Source organism: Salvelinus alpinus, chromosome 7, assembly GCF_045679555.1.
Source record: "Salvelinus alpinus chromosome 7, SLU_Salpinus.1, whole genome shotgun sequence".
Classification (NCBI taxonomy): Eukaryota; Metazoa; Chordata; class Actinopteri; order Salmoniformes; family Salmonidae; genus Salvelinus; species Salvelinus alpinus.
The window spans coordinates 55,994,551-56,019,877 of NC_092092.1; the positions used below are offsets into that span (position 1 = coordinate 55,994,551).

At 43.6% G+C, this 25,327-nt stretch overlaps 1 protein-coding gene across 5 annotated transcripts; it reads right to left on the reverse strand.

Annotated features, from left to right (window-relative positions):
* Position 1: 1 nt before the first annotated feature.
* Positions 2-23,156, reverse strand: LOC139581241 (fibrous sheath CABYR-binding protein-like). Of its 5 annotated transcripts, none has more exons than XM_071410796.1 (8): positions 22,802-23,156; positions 19,411-19,511; positions 18,567-18,672; positions 12,915-12,935; positions 10,084-10,491; positions 5,094-6,190; positions 4,753-4,801; positions 2-573 (listed from the first exon to the last, which is right to left on the reverse strand). In XM_071410796.1, exons 1-7 carry the CDS (start codon positions 22,875-22,877, stop codon positions 4,766-4,768), a joined length of 1,845 nt encoding a protein of 614 aa, XP_071266897.1. In that variant the 5' UTR covers positions 22,878-23,156; the 3' UTR covers positions 2-573; positions 4,753-4,765. The 5 variants fall into 5 exon arrangements, with proteins under 5 accessions (XP_071266897.1, XP_071266896.1, XP_071266900.1 ...); XM_071410795.1 differs by having other exon boundaries at positions 2-4,528; XM_071410799.1 differs by having other exon boundaries at positions 5,087-6,190; positions 22,802-23,155.
* Positions 23,157-25,327: the final 2,171 nt, after the last annotated feature.

Genomic DNA, 25,327 nt, shown 5'->3' on the forward strand with positions numbered 1-25,327 from the left:
ATTCATTTTTGATTCCCTCTTTATTTCAGAAAAACAGCAATGTTTCACAGTCGCAGTTTCTGGCCCATGCTAGGCCATTGCACAGCGGCAAGCCATCCACTCACATGGCAGAACAAGCCACTATATACAGTACCGGTCAAAAGTTTGGACACCTACTCATTCAAGGGGTTTTCTTTATTTTGACTATTTCCTACATTGTAGAATAATAGTGAAGACATCAACTATGAAATCATGTAGTAAACAAAAAAGTATCAAACAAATCAAAATATATTTGAGATTTTTGAAAGTAGCCACCCTATGAACAGCTCCGCACACGCTTAGCATTTTCTCGATCAGCTTCATGAGGTAGTCACCTGGAGTGCTTTTCCAACAGTTTTGAACTAGTTCCCACATGTGCTGAGTACTTGTTGGCTGCTTTTCCTTCACTCTGCAGTCCAACTCCTCCCAAACTATCTCAATTGTGTTGAGGTTGGGTGATTGTGGAGGCCAGGTCATCTGATGAAGCACTCCATCACTCTCCTTCTTGGTCAAATATCCCTTACACAGCCTGGATGTGTGTTTTGGGTCATTGTCCTGTTGAAAAACAAATGATAGTCCCACTCAGTGCAAACCAGATGGGATGGCGTATCACTGCAGAATGCTGTGGTAGCCATGCTGGATAAGTGTGCCTTGAATTCTAAATAAATCACAGTGTCACCAGCAAAGCACCCCCACACTTCCTCCTCCATGCTTCACAGTGGGAACCACACATGCGGAGATCATTCGTTCACCTACTCTGCATCTCACAAAGACACGGCAGTAGGAACCAAAAATCGAACATTTGGACTCATCAGACCAAAGGACAGATTTCCACCAGTCTAACGAAGGCCTGATTCACGATGTTGAAATATGTCTGTTACTTGAACTCTATGAAGCAGAGCTGCCATTTCATTTTATTTGGACTGCCATTTCTGGGGTGCAGATAATTGCCCATTTCTGAGGCTGGTAACTAACTTATTCTCTGCAGCAGAGGTAACTCTGGGTCTTCCTTTCCTGTGGCGGTCCTCATGAGAGCCAGTTTCACCATAGCACTTGATGGTTTTTGTGACTGCACTTGAAGAAACTTTCAAAGTCCTTGACATTTTCTGAATTGACAGACCTTCATGTCTTAAAGTAATGATGAACTGTAATTTCTTTTTGCTTATTTTAGCTGTTCTTTCTATAATATGGACTTGGTCTTTTACCAAATAGTGCTATCTTCTGTATACCTATCCTACTTTGTCACAACACAAATGATTGGCTCAAATGCATTAAGAAGGAAAGAAATTCCACAAATTAACTTTAACAAGGCACACCTGTTAATTGAAATGCATTCCAGGTGACTACCTCATGGAGCTGGTTGAGAGAATGCCAAGAGTGTGCAAAGCTGTCAAGGCAAAGGGTGGCTACTTTGAAGATTCTCAAATATAAAATATATTTTGATTTGTTTAACACTTATTTCATTACTACATGATTCCATATGTGTTATTTCACAGTTGATGTCTTCACTATTATCCTACAATGTAAAACAATTGTACAAATAAAGAAAAACCCTGGAATGAGTAGATGTGTCCAACTTTTGACTGGTACTGTATATATCCCATACAAAAAATGCCTGCAAACATTAGGACAGACAAATTGAATTATCCCACTCCTTAATTAGGAATAAGCTTACATTCACTTATCAATGGTCTCAGTCCCTTTTCAAATATGCCTAAACATTGCAAGAACTCCAATATATAAAGTGAGAAGAACTAGTTCTACAACTAATCTGTAGAGTACAGTGAGAGCCTTGTATTGGCCTACCGATTATTTTAACTGGTTTTGACAAAGTTTAACATTTATTCATGATTCTAACACAAATGAATAAGTCATATAATTTGAAAAGCAGACAAAACCATATCAACACACTTTACTGAGCCATCGAGCGCTGAATTAACTTATGCAACCACACAAGCCTGACTTGAGTAAAAATGCAACTTTCATATGATAACAACAACAACACACGACTGTTTATACCAGACTCGGAAACCATATTATACACTCAAAAAATGGCTTTTTTCTATTTCAGATACAGCTTCACAATAAGCTATAGAGGGGTCACCATTAAATTAATTGTCTATCTAACAGCTGTGTATTCTATAGCCATGGTGTGGAACAGAGAGAAAAACTCTACAACAGAGGGTGTGGGAGAAAGTAAAGAGACACAAATGTCTGCCTTGTGAAATATTGCTGAATAGCGATATCATGAAATATGCTAGAGTCAAGCTTAAGCGACATCACTGAATGTAAAAACCTGACCGACTCTCATAATGCTCATTTCCCAAAAAGAATCCCATGTCTGTCTTGCAACTGAGAAGGTTTGTTCAACTTTAATACTCCGACTGCATTAATAAAAGGTCTGTGGATCACCAGCTGGAGGAAAAGAGGAGGACTACCGAGGTAGTCTACTGTGTCTCGTCTCCCAAAAACAAGCCAGTGACTCAGAAATAGAGAGTCTCCCATCACAATGTCTTTGAGAGTTAAATACTTATGTTCACATTGGAATCGGCTCAACGAGGAAAAACCTGAGGATAGTTAAAGAATGCTGGTCACACCAAAACCACGCCTTGTCCTGCCCAGTCCTGAAGCAATTAGTGGTTGACTTTTGGTGGCTAAGCATCAGATGTGTAGTATTGCATTGGATGATGATGAATCAAGAAACACCATTGGAGTGAATCTAGTGTGAAGTTTCTTAGGTGAAGTAAACAAGGGCATGGGGAGGATAGTCAAGGGCATGACCACGGTGCAAATTACAGGGGAGCTCCCCTATAAGGAGAAAATAATGATCATTTGAGTATTGGTGATGTAGTCTATTGTTATTTTACCCTATTGAAGTAGATATTCGATCAGATGTACTTATCTGAAGCCTGTATGTGTTCATTTGTGTAGGCCTACCGGGGTTCAAAGTTAATTGTGATTAACATTGTAGTCTAGTAGGTTGACCCTGTGTGTTAGGGTGACCATATGTCCCGTTTTTTCACGGGACAGTCCCGTTTTTCAGCCACTTTTCAGGTGTCCTGACTTAGTCACAATTTTTTTTTCTTCCGTTTTTCCAGTGGTGTAAAGTACTTAAGTAAAAATACTTTAAAGTACTACTTAAGTATATTTTTTGTACTTTATACACCATACATTTGCCCTGACACCCAAAAGTACGTGTTTCATTTTGAATGCTTAGGGCAGGAAAATGGTCCAATTCACGCACTTATTAAGAGAACATTCCTGGTCATCCCTACTGCCTCAGATCTGGTGGACTCACTAAACACAAATGCTTTGTTTGTAAATTATGTCGGTGTTAGAGTGTGCTCTTGGCTATCCGTAATTATTATAATATTTTATTTAAATTGTGCTGTCTGGCCCTCCCAAGTGGTGTAGCGGTCTAAGGCACTGCATAGCAGTGCTTGAGGCGTCACTACAGACCTGGGTTCGATCCCAGGCTGTTTTACAGCCAGCCGTGACCAGGAGACCCATGAGGTGGCGCACAATTGGCCCAGTGTCGTCCGGGCTTGGCAGGGTCTTGTTTCAGAGGACGCATGGCTCTCGACCTTCGCCTCTCCCGAGTCCGTACGGGAGTTGCAGCGATGGGACAAGACTGTAAATTCCAATTGGATATCACGAAAATGGTGCTGTCTGATTTGCTTAATAAGGAATTTGAAATGATTTATACTTTTACTTTTGATACGTTTTAGCAATTATATTTGATACTTCAATATATTTAAAAACATTTAAAAAAAATAATTTTACTCAAGTAGTATTTTACTGGGTGACTTTCACTTTTACTTGAGTCATTTTCTATTAAGGCATCTTTACTTTTACTCAAGTATTAAAATGTAGTACTTTTTCCACCACTGGGTATTTCAATTTAGAGTTCCCATTCATTTGATCAGAATAGACATTGATTGCATTCCAACCCGACAAAACGTAGGGTATAGGCTAGCGAGCCAATGTGTCATATCGTCAACCAATCACATTGGGTCAAATTCTGCCGGGCCCAGTTCCAGCGAGCTTCTAATGGAGAGCTACAAAAGTAAGTTAATATATAACTATTTCAGTCCAATAGTTAGTCTAAGGTATTTTGGCAAACTTGTGTAACTTTGGCAAACAGTTACATTCTCCTGACGTCAACCAGGAAAGTTTCCATGGCCAAATATTCCCAGATTATTATAATTTAGCTTGCCCGGTGTGACGGAGGGGGACTTTTTTTGGGGGAGAGGTATTTTTGGGGGGTGTTGTACATCTAGAAAAATATACCAGATCATGTATTTTTCCATAAAGCAGGCATTATCTGACTATATACACAGATAATTCCCTAGATCAAGACGGGAAGACAAGTTTTATACTACAGATCAATATTCAATATCAAGGGTCAAGGGTCAAAGGTCAAAGTGTGTGGAGGGGTTAGGGAAGGCACATCCCCTCTTCTCCCTCAGGGTAGAGAAACTATATATCATCCAGGGGCTCCAAGTGCTTACTGTGACGAATAGAAAGAAGAAGAAAAAAAATGACATAAATACACAGTGTATCAAGACTGGTGCATTACAGACCAGACAGAAAAAAGTAAGTAGGCATCTATTCACCAGCGAAAAACCCTTACAGGTTCAGGTTTGACTCCGTTACACACCCACAAAGGAAAATGTTGCTTCCTAATATCTTAGAGAAGTGACTACAGGAGGCGACTGTAGTAAAGCTCTGTACCTGTCAGGTGGTTCTACTGCATCTGCATCCTAAGCAGCCGTCGCTTGCCCTGAAGACAGACGGTGAGATCACGTTAGATCACAATACTATGACTAGCACTGAAGTGACAGTATCCTATTAACCTAGATTTCTAAATGTGAGATACAACTCCCAGTACTACTGCCACAGCTGTTGCATCATCATCATTCATGATTTTGTAATTGAAAATTATCTATGAAAACAAAATATATAACCATCTGTGCATTTATAGACAGTATTAGTCCTATTTTCATCTACTATTCCAACTAATCAAACATTCTATTGATCAGTTGCATGCTGTTAGTTGTCAAATTACCTGTTACCTCAGCAGCAGGGGCCTCATCATCATCTGGAGATGGGATGATCCTGCCGGTCATGGGGCCGACCCCCAGGACTTTGGGCCTCTTTTCAGTCTTGGCTGCTCCCTCCAGCACCACTACAATGTACTCCTTCTTGGGCACCTCCACAGGTGCCACCACCACAACTGGGGCAGCCTCCACTGCAGGTGGGGCCTCTTCCATCGCAGCCTCTTCCACCGCAGCCACTTCTACGGGTGGGGCCTCTTCTACGGGTGGGGCAGCTGGGGCCTCCTCCACTGCAGCCTCCTCCACCTCAGGTGGGGCCTCTTCTATGGTTGGGGCCTCTTCTACAGGTGTGGCCTCAAGTGGGGCAGCTGGGGCCTCCTCCACTGCAGCCTCCTCCACTGTAGCCGGGGCCTCCTCCACTGCAGGCGGGGCCTCTTCTATGGGTGCAGCCTCAAGTGGGGCAGCTGGGGGCTCCTCCACTGCAGCTGGGGCCTCTTCTATGGGTGCAGCCTCAAGTGGGGCAGCTGTTGCCTCCTCCACTGCAGCTGGGGCCTCTTCTACGGGTGCAGCCTCAAGTGGGGCAGCTGTTGCCTCCTCCACTGCAGCTGGGGCCTCCTCCACTGCAGCTGTGGCCTCCTCCACTGCAGCTGGGGCCTCCTCCACTGCAGCTGGGGCCTCTGCTACGGGTGCAGCCTCAAGTGGGGCAGCTGTTGCCTCTTCCACTGCAGCTGTGGCCTCCTCCACTGCAGCTGGGGCCTCTTCTATGGGTGCAGCCTCAAGTGGGGCAGCTGTTACCTCCTCCACTGCAGCTGGGGCCTCTTCTACGGGTGCAGCCTCAAGTGGGGCAGCTGTTGCCTCCTCCACTGCAGCTGGGGCCTCCTCCACTGCAGCTGTGGCCTCCTCCACTGCAGCTGGGGCCTCCTCCACTGCAGCTGGGGCGGCCTCCACTGGGGCTGGGGCCTCCTCCACTGCAGCTGGGGCGGCCTCCACTGGGGCGGCCTCCACTGGGGCGGCCTCCTCAACTTCTTCTACAATAGGCACAACCACTTCTTTGACCACTTCAGCGACTGTCGTCACCTCCAAAGCAGAGGCTGCTGCCAGAATGACTGGTTCCACTGCAAGACAGAACCCAGCGCCCAAACATCACTCACACTCATGTTACAAAAAGACTGACTCACAATTTATCTCCAACTCAATCAACATAGCATATATGCACCCAGTGTAACAGGAGAAAGGAGAAAATAGAGTGAGTTAGACATGCCAACGTGAACATTGTAGACTTCTGTGTTCAAATCCCAAGAGATGGTGAAAGACGCTTTCTTGTTTAAATAGTACAGTTTGACCAAAACCCTTACTGTCTCAGCCCACTGTGTGGGTTAGGGAGAATACACAGACCAACACGTAGCCATTAGCCAGACAGAGGTCACAGGGAGAAGACGATTTGTACAGACATAGGTGTTAGCTTGTGCTTCTTCTGATTAAAAAGGCAATCCGAATGTGTTGAGACTACTTTTAGGTCATCCGTGCATTTTTGTTGCGTTTGCATCAACATTGTACAGACCAAGGTGTACTTTAACCATGCATTGACCTCTATTGCCTGCATCACTTGCTCCCCAAAAATCCCATATCTAAAAGTTCAGCTGGACCAGTCATTAAAACCTCTATTGTTGCACATTTTGGTGCATGATGCAAAGCAGAAATGCATTGGACCAATGCAGACTGTCAGGCTATGGCAAGAATGTACCCACCAGAGCATTGAGTGACCGCAAAATAATGGGTGGTTTTGAGAGAGTTAGGATGGAGCCCACGGGTGCAGAACTTCAACATACAGTGGGGAGAACAAGTATTTGATACACTGCCGATTTTGCAGATTTTCCTACTTACAAAGCATGTAGAGGTCTGTAATTTTTATCATAGGTACACTTCAACTGTGAGAGACGGAATCTAAAACAAAAATCCCGAAAATCACATTGTATGATTTTTAAGTAATTAATTAGCATTTTATTGCATGACATAAGTATTTGATACATCAGAAAAGCAGAACTTAATATTTGGTACAGAATCCTTTGTTTGCAATTACAGAGATCATACGTTTCCTGTAGTTCTTGACCAGGTTTGCACACACTGCAGCAGGGATTTTGGCCCACTCCTCCATACAGACCTTCTCCAGATCCTTCTGGTTTCGGGGCTGTCGCTGGGCAATACGGACTTTCAGCTCCCTCCAAAGATTTTCTATTGGGTTCAGGTCTGGAGACTGGCTAGGCCACTCCAGGACCTTGAGATACTTCTTACGGAGCCACTCCTTAGTTGCCCTGGCTATGTGTTTCGGGTCGTTGTCATGCTGGAAGACCCAGCCACGACCCATCATCAATGCTCTTACTGAGGGAAGGAGGTTGTTGGCTAAGATCTCGCAATACATGGCCCCATCCATCCTCCCCTCAATACGGTGCAGTCGTCCTGTCCCCTTTGCAGAAAAGCATCCCCAAAGAATGATGTTTCCACCTCCATGCTTCACGGTTGGGATGGTGTTCTTGGGGTTGTACTCATCCTTCTTCTTCCTCCAAACACGGCGAGTGGAGTTTAGACCAAAAAGCTCTATTTTTGAATCATCAGACCACATGACCTTCTCCCATTCCTCCTCTGGATCATCCAGATGGTCATTGGCAAACTTCAGACGGGCCTGGACATGCGCCTGCTTGAGCAGGGGGACCTTGTGTGCGCTGCAGGATTTTAATCCATGACGGCGTAGTGTGTTACTAATGGTTTTCTTTGAGACTGTGGTCCCAGCTCTCTTCAGGTCATTGACCAGGTCCTGCCGTGTAGTTCTGGGCTGATCCCTCACCTTCCTCATGATCATTGATGCCCCACGAGGTGAGATCTTGCATGGAGCCCCAGACCGACGGTGATTGACCATCATCTTGAACTTCTTCTATTTTCTTCTATTTTCTAATAATTGCACCAACAGTTGTTGCCTTCTCACCAAGCTGCTTGCCTATTGTCCTGTAGCCCATCCCAGCCTTGTGCAGGTCTACAATTTTATCCCTGATGTCCTTACACAGCTCTCTGGTCTTGGCCATTGTGGAGAGGTTGGAGTCTGTTTGATTGAGTGTGTGGACAGGTGTCTTTTATACAGGTAACGAGTTCAAACAGGTGCAGTTAATACAGGTAATGAGTGGAGAACAGGAGGGCTTCTTAAAGAAAAACTAACAGGTCTGTGAGAGCCGGAATTCTTACTGGTTGGTAGGTGATCAAATACTTATGTCATGCAATAAAATGCAAATTAATTACTTAAAAATCATACAATGTGATTTTCTGGATTTTTGTTTTAGATTCCGTCTCTCACAGTTGAAGTGTACCTATGATAAAAATTACAGACCTCTACATGCTTTGTAAGTAGGAAAACCTGCAAAATCGGCAGTGTATCAAATACTTGTTCTCCCCACTGTACAGGGTAGCAGTGGCATGGGTGTAGATGGCGGGCATAGAAAAAAAGGTGCGGTGACAGGAAAAGCATTGAATGGAAGAGGGTACAGGAAGCAGTAGAAGCAATGAAGGAACACTGTGTGGAATAGCAGTTAGCTGTACATGACAATTCCCCATATGGTGCATGTATGCAACACAAAATGCCTTTAAGTGTGAACGAGTCATTTCTAATGTGAATAGAAGACATTCCAAAATAAGTCATCAGAACATACAGCAAAGACTGTACTTTTGCATGTTGTCCACCATCCTTCAATAAAAAAAAGAGGCCACCTCAAATAAAATAAAATGCCTTCCTGCTAAATATCACAAAGGAACACACACCAAATGGGATAATGGTTTGATTTCAAACATTTGTCTTGACATTTTTTCAAAACTAGGGAGCTTTTCTGACATGTGTCCAGGGCTAAAGTAAATTGTTTGTTGACTCATGGGGCAACAGTGCGGATGTGAATGAACTCTAGTGTCAGTGTGGTGGATTTATCCCGAGGTTCTTCATAGTACAACAAGCATAATATTAGATCAGAAGTGTATTGTCTTGTCATTTGTCCTGGTGATGGAAACCACTGTTGTTTTGGAAAGACTTTGTAGGGCACCCGAAAGCCCTACAAGCGTAGCGTATTAGCACAAGCAAACCAAACCCAGACAAATTCAACACGGGAGGGGATCTTTCCAGTCATTTTATTGTACGGCTCAATTAATTCCCTTAATCAATTACACGACTACTCACTACGTTAGCTAGTTGCCTCTGAGGTAAGGCAGGGGAGAGGTTAAAGGGCATTGATACGTGGGGTCAGTGGAGCTTTGTAAACAGTGTTTGAGAGGAAGAAGGGAGAGAGGGAAGGGGTGAATAAAGGTAGTTTGGAGGGGGAAAGGGGAAATAATCAGTTTTTTTGTCACATTTCACTATTGGGGGGAGGGGGCACAGTGATTTGCACTATCGTGTATTTCTATCCTTACTGTGATATGAGGTTGAGATGGATGACATCACTGCCACTTTCTAAAAGGTCTCACAGCGGTGATCATCTGCTGTTCTGATTGAATTCACTGGTAAAAGCTGCTTTAGCACTTTTACCATCTGCTGGACTCACAACAAATATACCGTACACAGTCAGGAGAGTTTGAAATATAGAAAATCAAACCCCACACAAAAACCGTGAAGCTTCTGTTTTCTAGCTTTTCACACTTTCACTTACAAAATCAGCCATACCATTAGTTACTCTCTGCCCTCAAAGTAAACTCTAATAAACTAGTAAATAAAGTGTTCTCTTCGACAGAATAACCTTCACGGCAGAGGAGTCTAGCTCTACAGTGGTTTTAGAACCAGGTGAGATCAGTGTTAGACGCTGTAGTGGTACTCTGTGGTGTAGCTAAGGAACAGTGTACACATAACCTCCCTGTTGTTGCTGGCCTATCGGAGTGTGTGTTGGGCTGGTGGTGAAGGACAGCGTGTGCCTCCCTGTGGTGTGTGTGCGTTACTCAGCAGCAACAGCAGCCTCTGGGGCTGCCTCCTCCTCTGGGCCCGTACCGTTGATCTCCTCCTCCGGCTCTGCCACGGCAACTGCCTCCTCAGCAGCCTCTTCCACGGCCACTTCCTCTGCTGCTGCCTCCACTTCATTTGCCACCTCGACGACCTCTTCTGCGACCTCAGCAACACCCTCTGCAATCTCCTCCACCACAGTCTCTGCTTCTGCTGGTGCCACCTCTGCTTCTACTGCTGCTGCCTCCACAGCAGGTTCTTCAGAGACTGCCTCGGACACTGCTTCTGCCTCGACTGAGGCCTCTTCCGCGGGTTCTGCTCCGTTTTCCGCCGCTACAGCCTCCTCAACTGCAGACTCCTCTCCAGCCTCTTCTGCTGCTGCCTCCTCCTCCTCTCCTCCCTCCTCAACCACCTCCTCTGCTTCCTCCTCTCCTCCCCAGGCTGCTGCTTCCTCACCTGAAATAAAAAACAGAGAGAGAGAGAGAGAGAGAGAGAGAGAGAGAGAGAGAGAGAGAGAGAGAGAGAGAGAGAGAGAGAGAGAGAGAGAGAGAGAAATATATGAATCAGTAAAGATGGCATCGGCCTTTGAAACACTGCCTGAGTAAGCTTTACAACACGAAATAAGAGTATTTGCAGGGCATGTGAATTACACTACTCACGCCTACATAACACTAGCTTATAATATAACAGAATATTCCGATAAAGTACTATTTCTATGTTTTTATCTTAAATCATATTTACATTCATTACTTATCATTTAGCTGCCATGTACACAACCACACACTGAAACAATCACACAACGCATCTCACGCGCCCATGCCACTCATCTTACCACACCTCCGGCTCATACCACACTCCACCTGGAAGGGGCAAACAAATCCCTACAGAAGAGAATTCACTGCAGAACCACATGCAAAGCCCAACGAGACAGAGAGAAAAGGAGGGGAGAGAAGGATAAAAACAACAAATGGAGAGGAGCAAAATGAAAGTGACATAGGGGAGGTATACAGGATCAGGGGTTAGAGGTCAGAGGGTGGACTAAGGAGTGAGGTGATAAAGATGGTGAATCTTACCATCCAATCAAAGCAACCAATACCTGGAAATTCCAACAATAACAGAAAAGCCAGGTGGTTTGTGTGCATTTAATTTTAAATTGAGGCAGTCTGTCTTTTTACACATTTAGCCATTAACATGATTCCATCCTAGAAGACGCCACAAAAACATGAGTTCATAAAATTAAAATTAAAATGGGGAAATACATAGAACGAAGTGTCCAGAGGAGAAACGTTCAGAAACAGACAATAGTTGAACGTATGGGACGTAGCAGGACTTGTTCGGTCATACAGGAGAAGGAGGAAAGTAGGAGATTTCCCCCTTTTCAGATTCATCCAAAGAGTCCAGTAGGCTATAAAGTCCCCTGACGTATATCCAATTTAGTTTTACACTGAAAAGAGTAAAAATAGGAGAGCGTTAGCGCAAAAAGGAGGAAGAGAACCTTTAACTTTTAACCCAAAAAAGGACTTCAAATCAGATTACAATTTCACCATTATCAAATACGCAAATTTAACATCAAAGACTATGATCATCAAATCCCTACAGGCTTATCTCATCTAAATGACTGATAATGCACTGATAATGCCAACAGTGAATTGGCATTCTAGGTTTAAAGGGGCACTAAGATGAATTCACCTGTTTCCGTTTGACGAGTGGCGTCAGTGTGGACATTGAGTTTGGTAGGGAATAAAGACTCTTTAATAAAGAGGTACAGGTTTACGAGAGGTTGGGGGGGTTAACAGTGAAAGAAGAGGGTTTTGAAGGGTGGGCACGTTTTGGGGTGGATCGTACAGTAGGAAAGGAGTAGTGTCAAGGAGGGGAGCCCCCTGTTCTGATTAACAGGTATTTCAGCCAATAAGACCAGGTTAGGGTCAGACGGGAGAAGCTGGGTGGGGTGGGGCCAGAAAGGAGAGGCTGAGTTTTCTACTTTCAGAATCACTCCGATAAAAATGTCTATATCAAAGTCATCAACAGGAGTAGGCCATCTAGAGTTTACCATCTAGAGAAACCAAGACATTGTGTACAGGGAACAGGTCCTCCCAAATATTACCGTCAACAGAAAGTTTTCCACCAACTACATGCTTTGGGTCCCCTAACAATATTTTTTCTGCCGATGACAGAAAGCTAAGGCGTTGGGTTGTGAAACTTCCAAAACTAAGTCCAGAAAATCAGAGCGCAGAACCTGTTCTTGACCCGACACCTTATCCGGGTGTCAATTCAAATACATGGGTAATCTGTCTCAGACCATTATGCCAGTTCTACTATGCGTAAATAGAACGCATTTAAGGCCAGAAGGTTGGAAGCACTCATTGCTGATAAATTGGCTGAACATTTTTGCAGATGAGGCAAATGGCTCAGGCAGTTATTAACCAGAACAGGGAGATCTCAGAGTGGGCGTAAGAAGCTATGTGATTGGTGCTCTGCAGTGACTAACCAATGATGATTTAGGAACCCTACAATGAGTGGAGACATCACTACTAACTATACTGTAGATTATCATCATAGCATTTCACAGCATTCGGCTCAATCATTGAAATGCAATACATGAAGACTCCACTCATTTCAGAGCCCATGAATCCGATCCTTTTCCCCACCATTGGTCCTCAGAATTCTGTGAAATGCAGTTTTGTGAATGTATCTAGAGAAAAATCTAGGTGTGAGTGCACCAACAAAATTACAGTGAGAGAATAATCAAATCCATGCCAAGGTACCCTTAGTCTAAGACAAAGTTTCATTGGTCATTCAGAAAGAGAGTCATTTAACAGGCTGTGAGTTATTATAAAAATGAAAGACATTAGCCAGTAGAGCCACACATAGGCACTCACCCTCCTCTTCCTCATCCCTGCCTGAAAACAGACACAGAGAAGCACAGTGTCACATATTTACAGGGTTTTATATGGATTATATACTGAACAAAAATATAAATGCAACATGTAAAGTGTTGGTACCATGTTTCATGAGCTGAAATAAAAGATTCCAGAAATTTTCCATATGCACAAAAAGCGTATTTCTCTCAAATTGGTTTATATCCCTGTTAGTGAGCATTTCTCTTTTGCGAAGATAATCCATCCACTTGACAGGTGTGGCATATCAAGAAGGTGATTAAACAGCATGATCATTACACAGGTGCACCTTGTGCTGGGGGACAATAAAAGGCCTTGCTCCCCAGTGGGTGGGCCTACGCCCTCCCAGGCCCACCCATGGCTGCACCCCTACCCAGCCATGTGAAATCCATAGATTAGGGCCTAATGAATTTATTTCAACTGACTGATTTCCTCATAAGAACTGTAACTCAGTGAAATCGTTGAAATTGATACATGTTGCGTTTATATTTTTGTTCAGTATAATATAGGCTATGGAGTATATGGATTAGAGATCTACACAATGATCCTGCTGCATGTAAACTCAGCAAAAAAAGAAACGTCCCTTTTACAGGACCCTGTCTTTCAAAGATAATTCGTAAAAATCCAAATAACTTCAGAGATCTTCATTGTAAAGGGTTTAAACACTGTTTCCCATGCTTGTTCAATGAACCATAAACAATTAATGAACATGCACCTGTGGAACGGTCGTTAAGACACTAACAACTTACAGACGGTAGGCAATTAAGGTCACAGTTATGAAAACTTAGGACACTAAAGAGGCCTTTGTACTGACTCTGAAAAACACCAAAAGAAAGATGCCCAGGGTCCCTGCTCATCTGCTTGAACGTGCTTTAGACATGCTGCAAGGAGGCATGCGTACTGCAGATGTGGCCAGGGCAATAAATTGCAATGTCTGTACTGTGAGACGCCTAAGACAGCGCTACAGGGAGACAGGACGGACAGCTGATCGTCCTCGCATTGGCAGACCATGTGTAACAACACCTGCACAGGATCGGTACATCTGAACATCACACCTGCGGGACAGGTACAGAATGGCAACAACAACTGCGGAACGCACAATCCCTCCATCAGTGTTCAGACTGTCCGCAATAGGCTGAGAGAGGCTGGACTGGGGGCTTGTAGGCCTGTTGTAAGGCAGGTCCTCACCAGACATCCCCAGCAACAACGTCGCCTATGGGCACAAACCTACCGTCGCTGGACCAGACAGGACTGACAAAAAGTGCTCTTCACTGACGAGTCGCGGTTTTGTCTCACCAGGGGTGATGGTCGGATTCGCGTTTATAGTCGAAGGAATGAGCGTTACACCGAGGCCTGTACTCTGGAGCGGGATCGATTTGGAGGTGGAGGGTCCGTCATGGTCTGGGGTGGTGTGTCACAGCATTATAGGACTGAGCTTGTTGTCATTGCAGGCAATCTCAACGCTGTGCGTTACAGGGAAGACATCCTCCTCCCTCATGTGGTACCCTTCCTGCAGGCTCATCCTGACATGACCCTCCAGCATGACAATGCCACCAGCCATACTGCTCGTTCTGTGCGTGATTTCCTGCAAGACAGGAATGTCAGTGTTCTGCCATGGACAGCGAAGAGCCCGGATCTCAATCCCATTGAGCACGTCTGGGACCTGTTGGATCGGAGGGTGAGGGCTAGGGCCATTCCCCCATGAAATGACCGGGAACTTGCAGGTGCCTTGGTGGAAGAGTGGGGTAAAATCTCACAGCAAGAACTGGCAAATCTGGTGCAGTCCATGAGGAGGAGATGCACTGCAGTACTTAATGCAGCTGGTGGCCACACCAGATACTGACTGTTACTTTTGATTTTGTCCCCACCTTTCTTCAGGGACACATTATTCCATTTCTGTTAGTCACATGTCTGTGGAGCTTGTTCAGTTTATGTCTCAGTTGTGAAATCTTGTTATGTTCATACAAATATTTACACATGTTAAGTTTGCTGAAAATAAACGCAGTTGACAGTGAGAGGACTTTTTCTTTTTTTGCTGAGTTTATATGAATGAGGTTGTCGTAGTATATCTGTCTGATCTGTACTCAGTTATGATTTTGGCATGGTGTTTTATTGTCCCCCACAATGAAATCAGGGAGGGGACTGTGGATCTTTCTCCAAACGTCCGTCCGTTCGTCAGTCACACGTGATATCTCAGACAGCACTGGGCCAATTTGGACGAAACTTGGGTGAATGATGAGTCTTGCCAAAGAGATCCGTAATTTACAAAATTACACTGATTGGCCCAAGTCAGGAGCTATAGCAATTAACTGAAATGTGTTGGTCACACGCAATCTCAATTGGCCCCATGGGGGGCGCTGCATCATTCGTGGGGGACAACATGTTTATTGTTGCCTTGTTTATCTTTTCACACGTGTATGAGCGTGCATGAGCGTTTATGGGTGAGATAGCCGTGCACTTGTGTGATGATATCTGTGTAGTTGGGAGTTTATCGTCACGGTGAAGCCTGCCAAAATAAACATCCATTGCAAGTGGACAATAAAAGCTAGATATATATCTAATCTTGTGTTTATACAGCACCAGTAGAACGATATGGTCCTCCCCCAGTGTCAATAAATAACCAACTCCCTAGCCACTGTTGGATGACATAATAGCTGCAAGCATAAATAGAATAGTCTTGGACGGGAGAGTGTTTTTGTTAGCAGGAAGTGATTTTGGCAGAGACGAAAAGGAGTGATAGTGGGATACGCAGGTCTCCGACAGCTGCCTGGACAGCAATGACGTGGTTCGGCCAGAGAACGTGGGGGGGGGGGGGCTGGTCTGCTTGGCTAGAAGTCCATGGTGGTCTGGCCAAAACTACTGACCGCTTGTTATTTCCACACACACACTGTTGTGTTCCCCTGTAGATCGGGCTGGGCTGTCCTGACCCGCGGGCTGGCCTGTCCGTGTCAGAGTTAATAATACATCATGACCCTCAGTGTGTGCGTGTGTGTCTATTCTAATGAACTCAGCAGGATTTCCACTGCAGAAGGCAGGCTCTCCCAGAGGAGAAAATAGGACACACACACTGAATAGCCATGCTACTTTAAGAGCATGAGCGTGTGTGTGTGGTCCTTCAGTGACATTCCTCGGACATGGTGAAATAAGTGAAGGATTATCCAGGCCTCCTGTCCCACAATCTCTAGCTTGGATCACATCCCTCTTTCTCTCACACACAGACAGGACAGAGCTACTGTGCCAACCATGACTCACGAACAGAGGGCTTAGGCCACTGTACTGAGAGGGGGGGGGGTATGGGGTGGGTTGGCAGCTGGTGGGAGTGTAGCAGGTTTGTATTTTGTATGCGTCAGTTGAAAATGCATTGCAACAGTGGACAATGAATAGTTACAGTTGAAGTCGGGAAGTTTACATACACTTAGGTTGGAGTCATTAAAAGTCGTTTTTCAACCACTCCACAAATTTCTAGTTAACGAACTGTAGTTTCGGCAAGTTGGTTAGGACATCTACTTTGTGCATGACACAAGTAATTTTTCCAACAATTGTTTACAGACCGATTATTTCACTTATAATTCACTGTATCACAATTCCAGTGGGTCAGAAGTTTACATACACTAAATTGACTGTGCCTTTAAACAGCTTGGAAAATTTCAGAAAATGATGTCATGGCTTTAGAAGCTTCTGATAGGCTAATTGACATAATTTGAGTCAATTGAAGGTGTACTTGTGGATGTATTTCAAGGCCTACCTTCAAACTCAGTGCCTCTTTAGTTGACATCATGGAAAAATCAAAAGAAATCAGCCAAGACCTCAGAAAAAAAATTGTAGACCTCCACAAGTCTGGTTCACCCTTGGGAGCGATTTCCAAATGCCTGAAGGTACCACGTTCATCTGTACATACAATAGTACGTAAGTATAAACGCCATGGGACAATGCAGCCGTCATACCACTCAGGAAGGAGACGCGTTCTGTCTCTTAGAGATTAACATACTTTGGTGCGAAAAGTGCAACTCAATCTCAGAACAACAGCAAGGGACCTTGTGAAGATGCTGGAGGAAACAGGTACAAAAGTATCTATATCCAAAGTAAAATGAGTCCTATATCGACATAACCTGAAAGGCCTCTCAGCAAGGAAGAAGCCACCGCTCCAAAACCGCCATAAAAAAAAGCCAGACTACGGTTTGCAACTGCACATGGGGATCGTACTTTTTGGAGAAATGTTCTCTGGTCTGATGAAACAAAAATAGAACTGTTTGCTCATAATGACCATCGTTATGTTTGGAGGAAAAAGGGGGAGGCTTGCAAGCCGAAGAACACCATCCCAACCGTGAAGCACAGGGGTGGCAGCATCATGTTGTGGAGGTGCTTTGCTGCAGGAGGGCCTGGTGCACTTCACAAAATAGATGGCATCATGGGAAAGAAAATTATGTGGATATATTGAAGCAACATCTCAAGACATCAGTCAGGAAGTTAAAGCTTGGTCACAAATGGGTCTTCCAAATGGACAATGACCCCAAGCATACTTCCAAAGTTGTGGAAAATGGCTTAAGGACAACAAAGTCAAGGTATTGGAGTGGCCATCACAAAGCCCTGACCTCATCCTATAGAAAATTTGTGGGCAGAACTGAAAAAGCATGTGCGAGCAAGAAGGCCAATTTAAACAATTTAAAGGCAATGCTACCAAATACTAAATTAGTGTATGTAAACTTCTGACCCACTGGGAAAGTGATGAAAGAAATAAAAGCTGAAATAAATCATTCTCTCTACTATTACTCTGACATTTCACATTCTTAAAATAAAGTAGTGATCCTAACTGACCTAAAACAGGGAATTTTTACTTAGATTAAATGTCAGGAATTGTGAAAAACTGAGTTTAAATGTATTTGGCTAAGGTGTATGTAAACTTCCGACTTCAACTGTATTTACAGTGAGTGTGTCACGGTCCTTAGCGCCAGGACCAAACCCAAACCGTGTCTTATCCAACAACCTTTCATGACATGATGGGTTAGTTGAGATTGTGCGGTAAGACGGTGGGTGAGGTTGTGCAGTAAGATGGTGGGTGAGGTTGTAATAAGATGGTGGGTGAGGTTGTGCAGTAAGACGGTGGGTGAGGTTGTGCGGTAAGATGGTGGGTGAGGTTGTGCAGTAAGATGGTGGGTGAGGTTGTAATAAGATGGTGGGTGAGGTTGTGCAGTAAGACGGTGGGTGAGGTTCTGCAGTAAGATAGTGGGTGAGGTTGTAATAAGATAGTGGGTGAGGTTGTAATAAGATGGTGGGTGAGGTTGTGCAGTAAGATGGTGGGTGAGGTTGTGCAGTAAGATGGTGGGTGAGGTGCAGTAAGACGGTGGGTGAGGTTGTGCAGTAAGATGGTGGGTGAGGTTGTAATAAGATGGTGGGTGAGGTTGTGCAGTAAGACGGTGGGTGAGGTTGTGCGGTAAGACGGTGGGTGAGGTTGTGCGGTAAGACGGTGGGTGAGGTTGTGCGGTAAGATGGTGGGTGAGGTTGTGCGGTAAGATGGTGGGTGAGTTTGTGCGGTAAGACGGTGGGTGAGGTTGTGCGGTAAGATGGTGAGTGAGGTTGTGCGGTAAGATGGTGGGTGAGGTTGTGCGGTAAGATGGTGGGTGAGGTGAGACTGACTCTTGGGAGGCCATGGTTTGGGCGACCACACGGTCTTGGGACGAGCGTTGATATCCGCTACACGGTCGTTGAATCTGGCGTGGTCTGTGGTCACAGTGCTGTATGTCTGTTGGAAGAAACACAAAGAACATTTTAAACGCTCAAAATAGTAATATCTTCACCTCTACCAGAGAAATCTATAAAATTATTTTGGAAGGCAACTTTAGCCATGTCGACCTCCCGAGTGGCGCAGTGGTCTAAGGCACTGAATCTCAGTTTTAGCTGTGCCACTAGAGATTCTGGGTTCGAGCCCAGGCTCTGTGCTGCGACCGGAAGACCCATGGGGCAGCGCACAATTGGCCCAGCGTCGCCCGGGTTAGGGGAGGGTTTGGCCGGCAGGGATGTCCTTGTCCCATCGCGCACTAGCGACTCCTGTGGCGGGCTGGGCGCAGTGCACGCTGACACAGTCGCCAGGTCCACAGTGTTTCCTCCGACACATTGGTGTGGCTTGCTTCCAGGTTAAGCGAGCATTGTGTCAGGAAGCAGTGCGGTTTGGTTGGGTTGTGTTTCGGAGGACGCACGGCTCTCGACCTTCGCCTCTCCCGAGTCCGTACGGGAGTTGCAGCGACGAGACAAGACAGTAACTGACAATTGGATACCATGAAATTGGGGAGAAAAACTATTTTAAAAAATGTAAATACCTAAAATAATAATAATAACTTTAGCCATGTCACATAATAAAATAGAGCACATTCTAGAGTTGTAAAGGTTTATGAAATAGGCCAGTCTGGTATTATAGTTTATCTCTAAACTACGTCATCTGAACTCAGACAGATCAAACTAAAATGGCCAGGCATAGACTCACGTATGCGATGGCTCCAGCGAAGGCCCCGCCACACAGAAGGGCGTAGACGATGTTATCACCAGATCCACCGGGGACTGACGACATTTGTCGCCGTGGCAACACTACAAAAAACAAAAAAAAGTCATAGCACAACTCACCCAGCCTTCAGAGTGGTCATCAGTGAGAAGGGAACATGGTAGATGTAAACGGGATATTCGACATTTGATCTTGATCCCGCCCTATAACCCTGACTCCCCATTTAGATTGAAGTAGACCTAATGCATCAAAACAATCCTCAGAAAGAGCGAGACGGAAGCGTGAGGACAGAGGCTTTGTTGAAGCACAATCCCTGGCTGTTTATTGGATTGGGTGGAATGCGTTTAGGTGTCCAGGAATGTGCCTGTCAGAGCTCATTTGCCTCCAACTGAAACAGACGTCAGTGATCCTCTGGTAGACCTTCAACCAGGGTAACACTGGGCAACTTTTTAAATAGGCTATTGTAAAATAAAATAAAGTAAAATACGAGTTGAATCAAATTCTACCTAAAGTAATTTTCCTAGCAGGTCAGCGCAATAGCAACATTCAAAAGCAGGTAAAATGACCCACCACCAATATTCAAGTTTTTTTTTTTTTTTTTTTTAAATCACTCTCTCCAGACGCATTTTTTTTGATGATACTCCGCACAAGGTGGTGCTGTGTCATTTGACGTAGTTCTTTCACTTTGATTGTGTTTTGCCTGAGTGCCATTACATCAGCAGGAAAACACTGCAGCCAGGCACTTTGTTTACAACTTCAAGACTTGGACCATAGTCACAGATTCCTGCTAATGCTGTTGTAGGTCAGTGCCATGTCCTCACTGCAGACAGGCACACAAAAACAAGGCACACACAACACAAAAAGACGGACACAATCGTACGCACACACTTACTACACAACAAGCATGCACGTCTAGAACACAGACAGACATCAAACACACGAAAATTCACGAAGACAGAAATCTACCGTACAGACAGACTGTCACAGAAACAGACTTCTGGCTTTGCCACAGTACAAATAAATCTGTCAAGTAGCTACAGTTGAGAAAACTACCACGAAGCACAAGTGTCCAGTTTCACTTGTACAGTAAACAAGCAGAGTCTAAACTAACAGGAGAGCTTGCATGCCTTTCACAATCAGTGCGCAAAGTGGGAGACCAGTTATTTTAGGCCCAAATAAAGTAGATAATTTAATGGGGAAAAAGGCAATAGGATTTTATTTTAGACATAACTAGTCCCAGTTGGTGTCAATTTCCTCTTGATCCTGATAATTAGGAAAGAACAGTGTCGCTGTTTATAAATGGGTTCTAACTACATAGTACGTGAGTTTCTCCTTTCAAAACAACAACATAGGGATTGTCACTGTACACTGTTATTTATACCAGCTAATCTGTTAAACCCTCACAGGAGTTGCAGGGTTAAGGTGGTGTGGGATTGAGAGAGTATGAGGGGTTGTGGGTCATAAGATTAAACTATGATACCTGCTCTGTGTGCCTAAGTACTGGTCAAGGGAGGAGAGTGGGCAGGGAGGGCCCCACTGCCATGAGAAGAGGCCCCTTCTTGCATGTAGATGTAGAAATGTATCAAATATTGTTATTTTTTATAACTAACCCAAGATAGACCACAGCCTGTTGTTTCCAAAGGGAGCAAATGGATCATAGTGGGCAGAACAAGCAAGGAGGTTGGGCAGAGCCAAGCACGAGCTAGCGAGATCCTATTGGCATGTTCTAGTATTTATCTATATATTTCTGTTAGGGAACTGAAGTGCGTGTGTGTAATAACTAAATCTGCCCTTGCAATCCTAAACATCGCACATTTTTTTTACTTTGGCAAAGGGTAAAGTCTACAGAACTTAGTCCACCCTGTTTGTAACAGATTCTAGTTTTGGGAACAGACAACTGTATTGAGATCAAATGTTTCATCGGTAAAAAAAAATAGCAGAATGTCGGCCAAAATCCATCTTCTCCAACTCCCAGCCACTGGGCTTCCTCTCATCACCAAATTTGGGGGTGAATAGAAATGGCAACCGGATGCTTCATATTTACACATCCGATGAAACATCTGGCTCATTGTTCCATCTGTGGTTGTATACTGTACAAACGCAAAGCAGGGGCCGGTGTCGTTGCGTAATCTCATAAGAGGCCACCATTGGTGTCTGACAGCAGGACACCGGACAAGCTCGCCTTTGAGTGTGTGTGTCAATGGGGAAAACGCTGGGCCAAAAGCTCACCGCACGTCATGTTGCTATCGTTGCCTAGCCCTTGGGCATTTGTCTAAGAGCAGCAAAATCACGTTCTGCAGGTGCTACAGCAAATTACGAGCAATGCCATGTAAGCAAAGGGTGTGGACATTCCACTAAAATGTGAAGGTACATCGTGTAAGGTAAAGCTGTTGACAATTTAATAAAGGTCCAAATATTAAAATGGACCTTCTCAGAAGCTGACTTTATGTCAGCCTAAATATAAGTGTAAGTACAGCATATGGTTGGTTGCCTGAACTACTGAACTATGCCCATGGTAAATATTTCAAATGAATGCTGACTCCGGCTTTGAAACACTGATTAGGCCAAAAAAAAATTGTTCAGAGAATGCAAGTTCATTGGTGCGCGCTCCCGTGGAGGCAGCTATATGGCGAGAAACGCGTGCCTCTGTCCGCAGTCTATACATTGAGACCATGGTCACACCACGTGAGCAAAGCATGAACCCTATTTCTATGCCATCTTTGACATAATGAAGGTCACATATTATTAGTGTTTAAAACCACAAACATTATGTAACGAGCTTCCATTAATTAATACATTCCCTTTCAATTGCGTGTTTCGTAACTATGGTTAAAATGGATCATGTGAACACCTAGGCCGTGCAATCGCCCTTAATACAAAGTGACAAGCTGCCATAATCTAATGATTGGAGAGGATTTCAACGATTTATTGGCAAAGTAGGCCATCGCTGAGTCTGTATAGTAACACCGAATTCATTTCGGAACAAAATTGTTAGGATACTTTGAGAATGAGATTACTTGAACATGGAGAAAACAGGACTTTCCCTTTAAAATGTAACGATGCTCCAATAAAATGATCAAAATAAATATAATGAAAAGATTCAGAGCATCATTGGTCAACATTCCAATTGACCTTCACTTCCCTTGTCCTGTAACACCGGTGCCATCTTTCATATGTGGGATGCGACTGTTTCCAAAGCCAAAACACATGAGAACAAAATGTTCTCTTCTGAAATGCACGCATATTCCTTTGCCCGTAACCTATCCTACAGAGGAATGAAAAACCAACAGGCATACACAGTTGCCATCTTGTATCATGTACAAATGTAATGTAATTAGATCTCTCCATATTTTGAACCCATCATGTAAATACTCACCATCTCTAGATAACTGCTGGGCTACCTTCCTTGCCAAAGGCCCATATTTATGCCAAGCCGCTCTGCAGAGAAACATCGCCGCTCGCTATGCAAAAACGACCGTAGGAATGCAGCGTGTGCCGGAGAAAGGGAGGGCAGAATGAATGGCGTAAGCTGGTCCTGTGTGAGAGGAACGAAGGAGAGCCCTATCTAGTTTGCGCTCAGCGCTGGATGTGTGTCTTCTCAAACGGTTCTTCACCTCCCCCTTTTCTCACGCACAAGGGAAACGGTCAAACGTCAAGCACGTGGAACCTAAACATAAACATATATTTTATTTTATCGGTGTGTCTTTCGTTTTTGGAATGTCTTTCCTGTACGTTTGCTATGAGTGCATGCATTTTACGAGTTCATTGTACGCACCCAAACCCCTTAGTCGATTGACACACCGTTGCACCAACCTAAGTAACATAATTTTAAAACTCCCGATCAAAATCCGTCAATTTCAAGTAGAGATACTGTATTTGACTGGACGGAAATTAATTCAGAGGAGCAGGAGGAGGCGAGTTTGATAAGGTCTCACCCAGTTCCTGTACAAAGGACCGAAGACAGCCTTTTAACAAAGTTACTTTTTAACATGTTTTTCATGTCTTAAAATGTTTTACTTTTGCTAAATAATTTATCCACATTTTAAATGGCTTTTACAGAATTTGATGTTTTACATAAAAAAAATATTGTATTTATTGTTGTTTTTATTGGTTTTAACAACATGTAATTTTTATCAAACATAATTGTAATATTCAAATGCTATTTTTATGCTTTTATGACATTTTTATGTGTAAAAAAATAGGTACAAAATATATATGAGCTGTTTTAAAGGAAATGCGATAATAAAACTTTTCCAAAATAAAAAAAAATCTGTTTTTTGCATTGGATATGTCTTAATCTGTCGATATCGTACTTCCACATCGGCGGTGAAAGGTGGCAGAACTAGAGCGCTGTTTGTCAAACCACGAGTCATCCCGAAAATTGGTTTTCTCACAAAAACGTCTGTAGCTTTCGAACGGTTTGACCAACAAACTATTATGACCACTCTATGGAAAGGGAGACTCACAAGTAGTGTCACAGGACTCGTCTGACTTAAAAAAAAAATCGAAGTATGAAGGGAGTTTTGTGCCTACCCACAAAAAGGGGCTAAATATGTGTAAATATATATATATTTCCTTAACTGTCTTATATCTTATAGATATAGGACAAAAACTTCAAAACCTATGATATATTTTTTACTCTATTTTTTTTGTTGCCATTTATGAATGTGTTATTCAATGCTTTTCTCTGGGCTATTGTAGTAAAGGCCAAATTAAATGTTTATAACTAAAGCGGTCCTAAAATTCAAAATCAAATAGCTCAATGATCCATAGTATGAACATCTTAACTTTCCTGTTGCGTTCCGGTCGAATTGGACTGATTTACAAGTTTTCTCTCTGAAAAATGTAGTTCATTTAATCTGATTGTCATAAGGTTCCATGACTTTGTCCACACAGGGCATCTGAACACCCAAAATACGTGCTTCTACACCTGCATTGCTTGCTTTTTGGGGTTTTAGGCTGGGTTTCTGTACAGCACTTTGAGATATCAGCTGATGTACGAAGGGCTATATAAATACATTTGATATGATTTGATTTGATGATTTTCATTACATTTTGGGTGTTTTATTTAACTTTTGTACACCTGTGGTGTTTCTGGTCAAAAATGACCGGTCATTAGAAATGAATGGGTGAGACTACAATTAGTGTATAAAATTTAGTTCAGGCACATGCCCATTCATCAGATGGACACACTTCCTCTCCCAGACCCCCACATGCATGTGTGTTTCATGCATGTGTGTTTGAGCACACACACACACCTCACTTCCCTTCCCTTCTTGGCTTCCATGTCAACCCCCACGGGAACCTTTCCCCAATATATTCTTTCCCCTACGGGAACCACACCTGTTGGCATTCTCACAAACAATCGCAACATTGTTTCAATAATATATAGAACTTTTCTCACTGCTCTGGTATATAAAGCTTTTTTGAGGCCTTGCTCATAATTCATTATGTGGCAGCACAATAACCAAACGATATACTGTTTGTGAGGCTCTTGATCACATCTTTGATCATGACACCGGTGAGGAGGAGAGAGGCCAGGGAACTGACAGTGAAGTAGTCTGTGATAAATAGCACAATATGTTTAATCTGAGTATGTTATAGTCAAACTAATCCATACATTGTGCTTTTTTGCTCAAAAACGAGTTGTATGAGCTCAGGTCAATGAAGCCTACAGGCCATAGATAGCAAATAGAAGTTAAAAACTTGTAATTTTCACAAGAACTTAAGTTGATAGAAAAAGATCTAACACAACATTAGGTGATAATAAATGTATTATTATGGATTTATAATCAGCTATAATGGGGCGGTCATTTTGGACCGGGAACACAGAATTAATTAACAAGAAACGAACACAACAGGAGGGTTAAAACAATTCCATGTCAGTTTAGAACCCCACTTT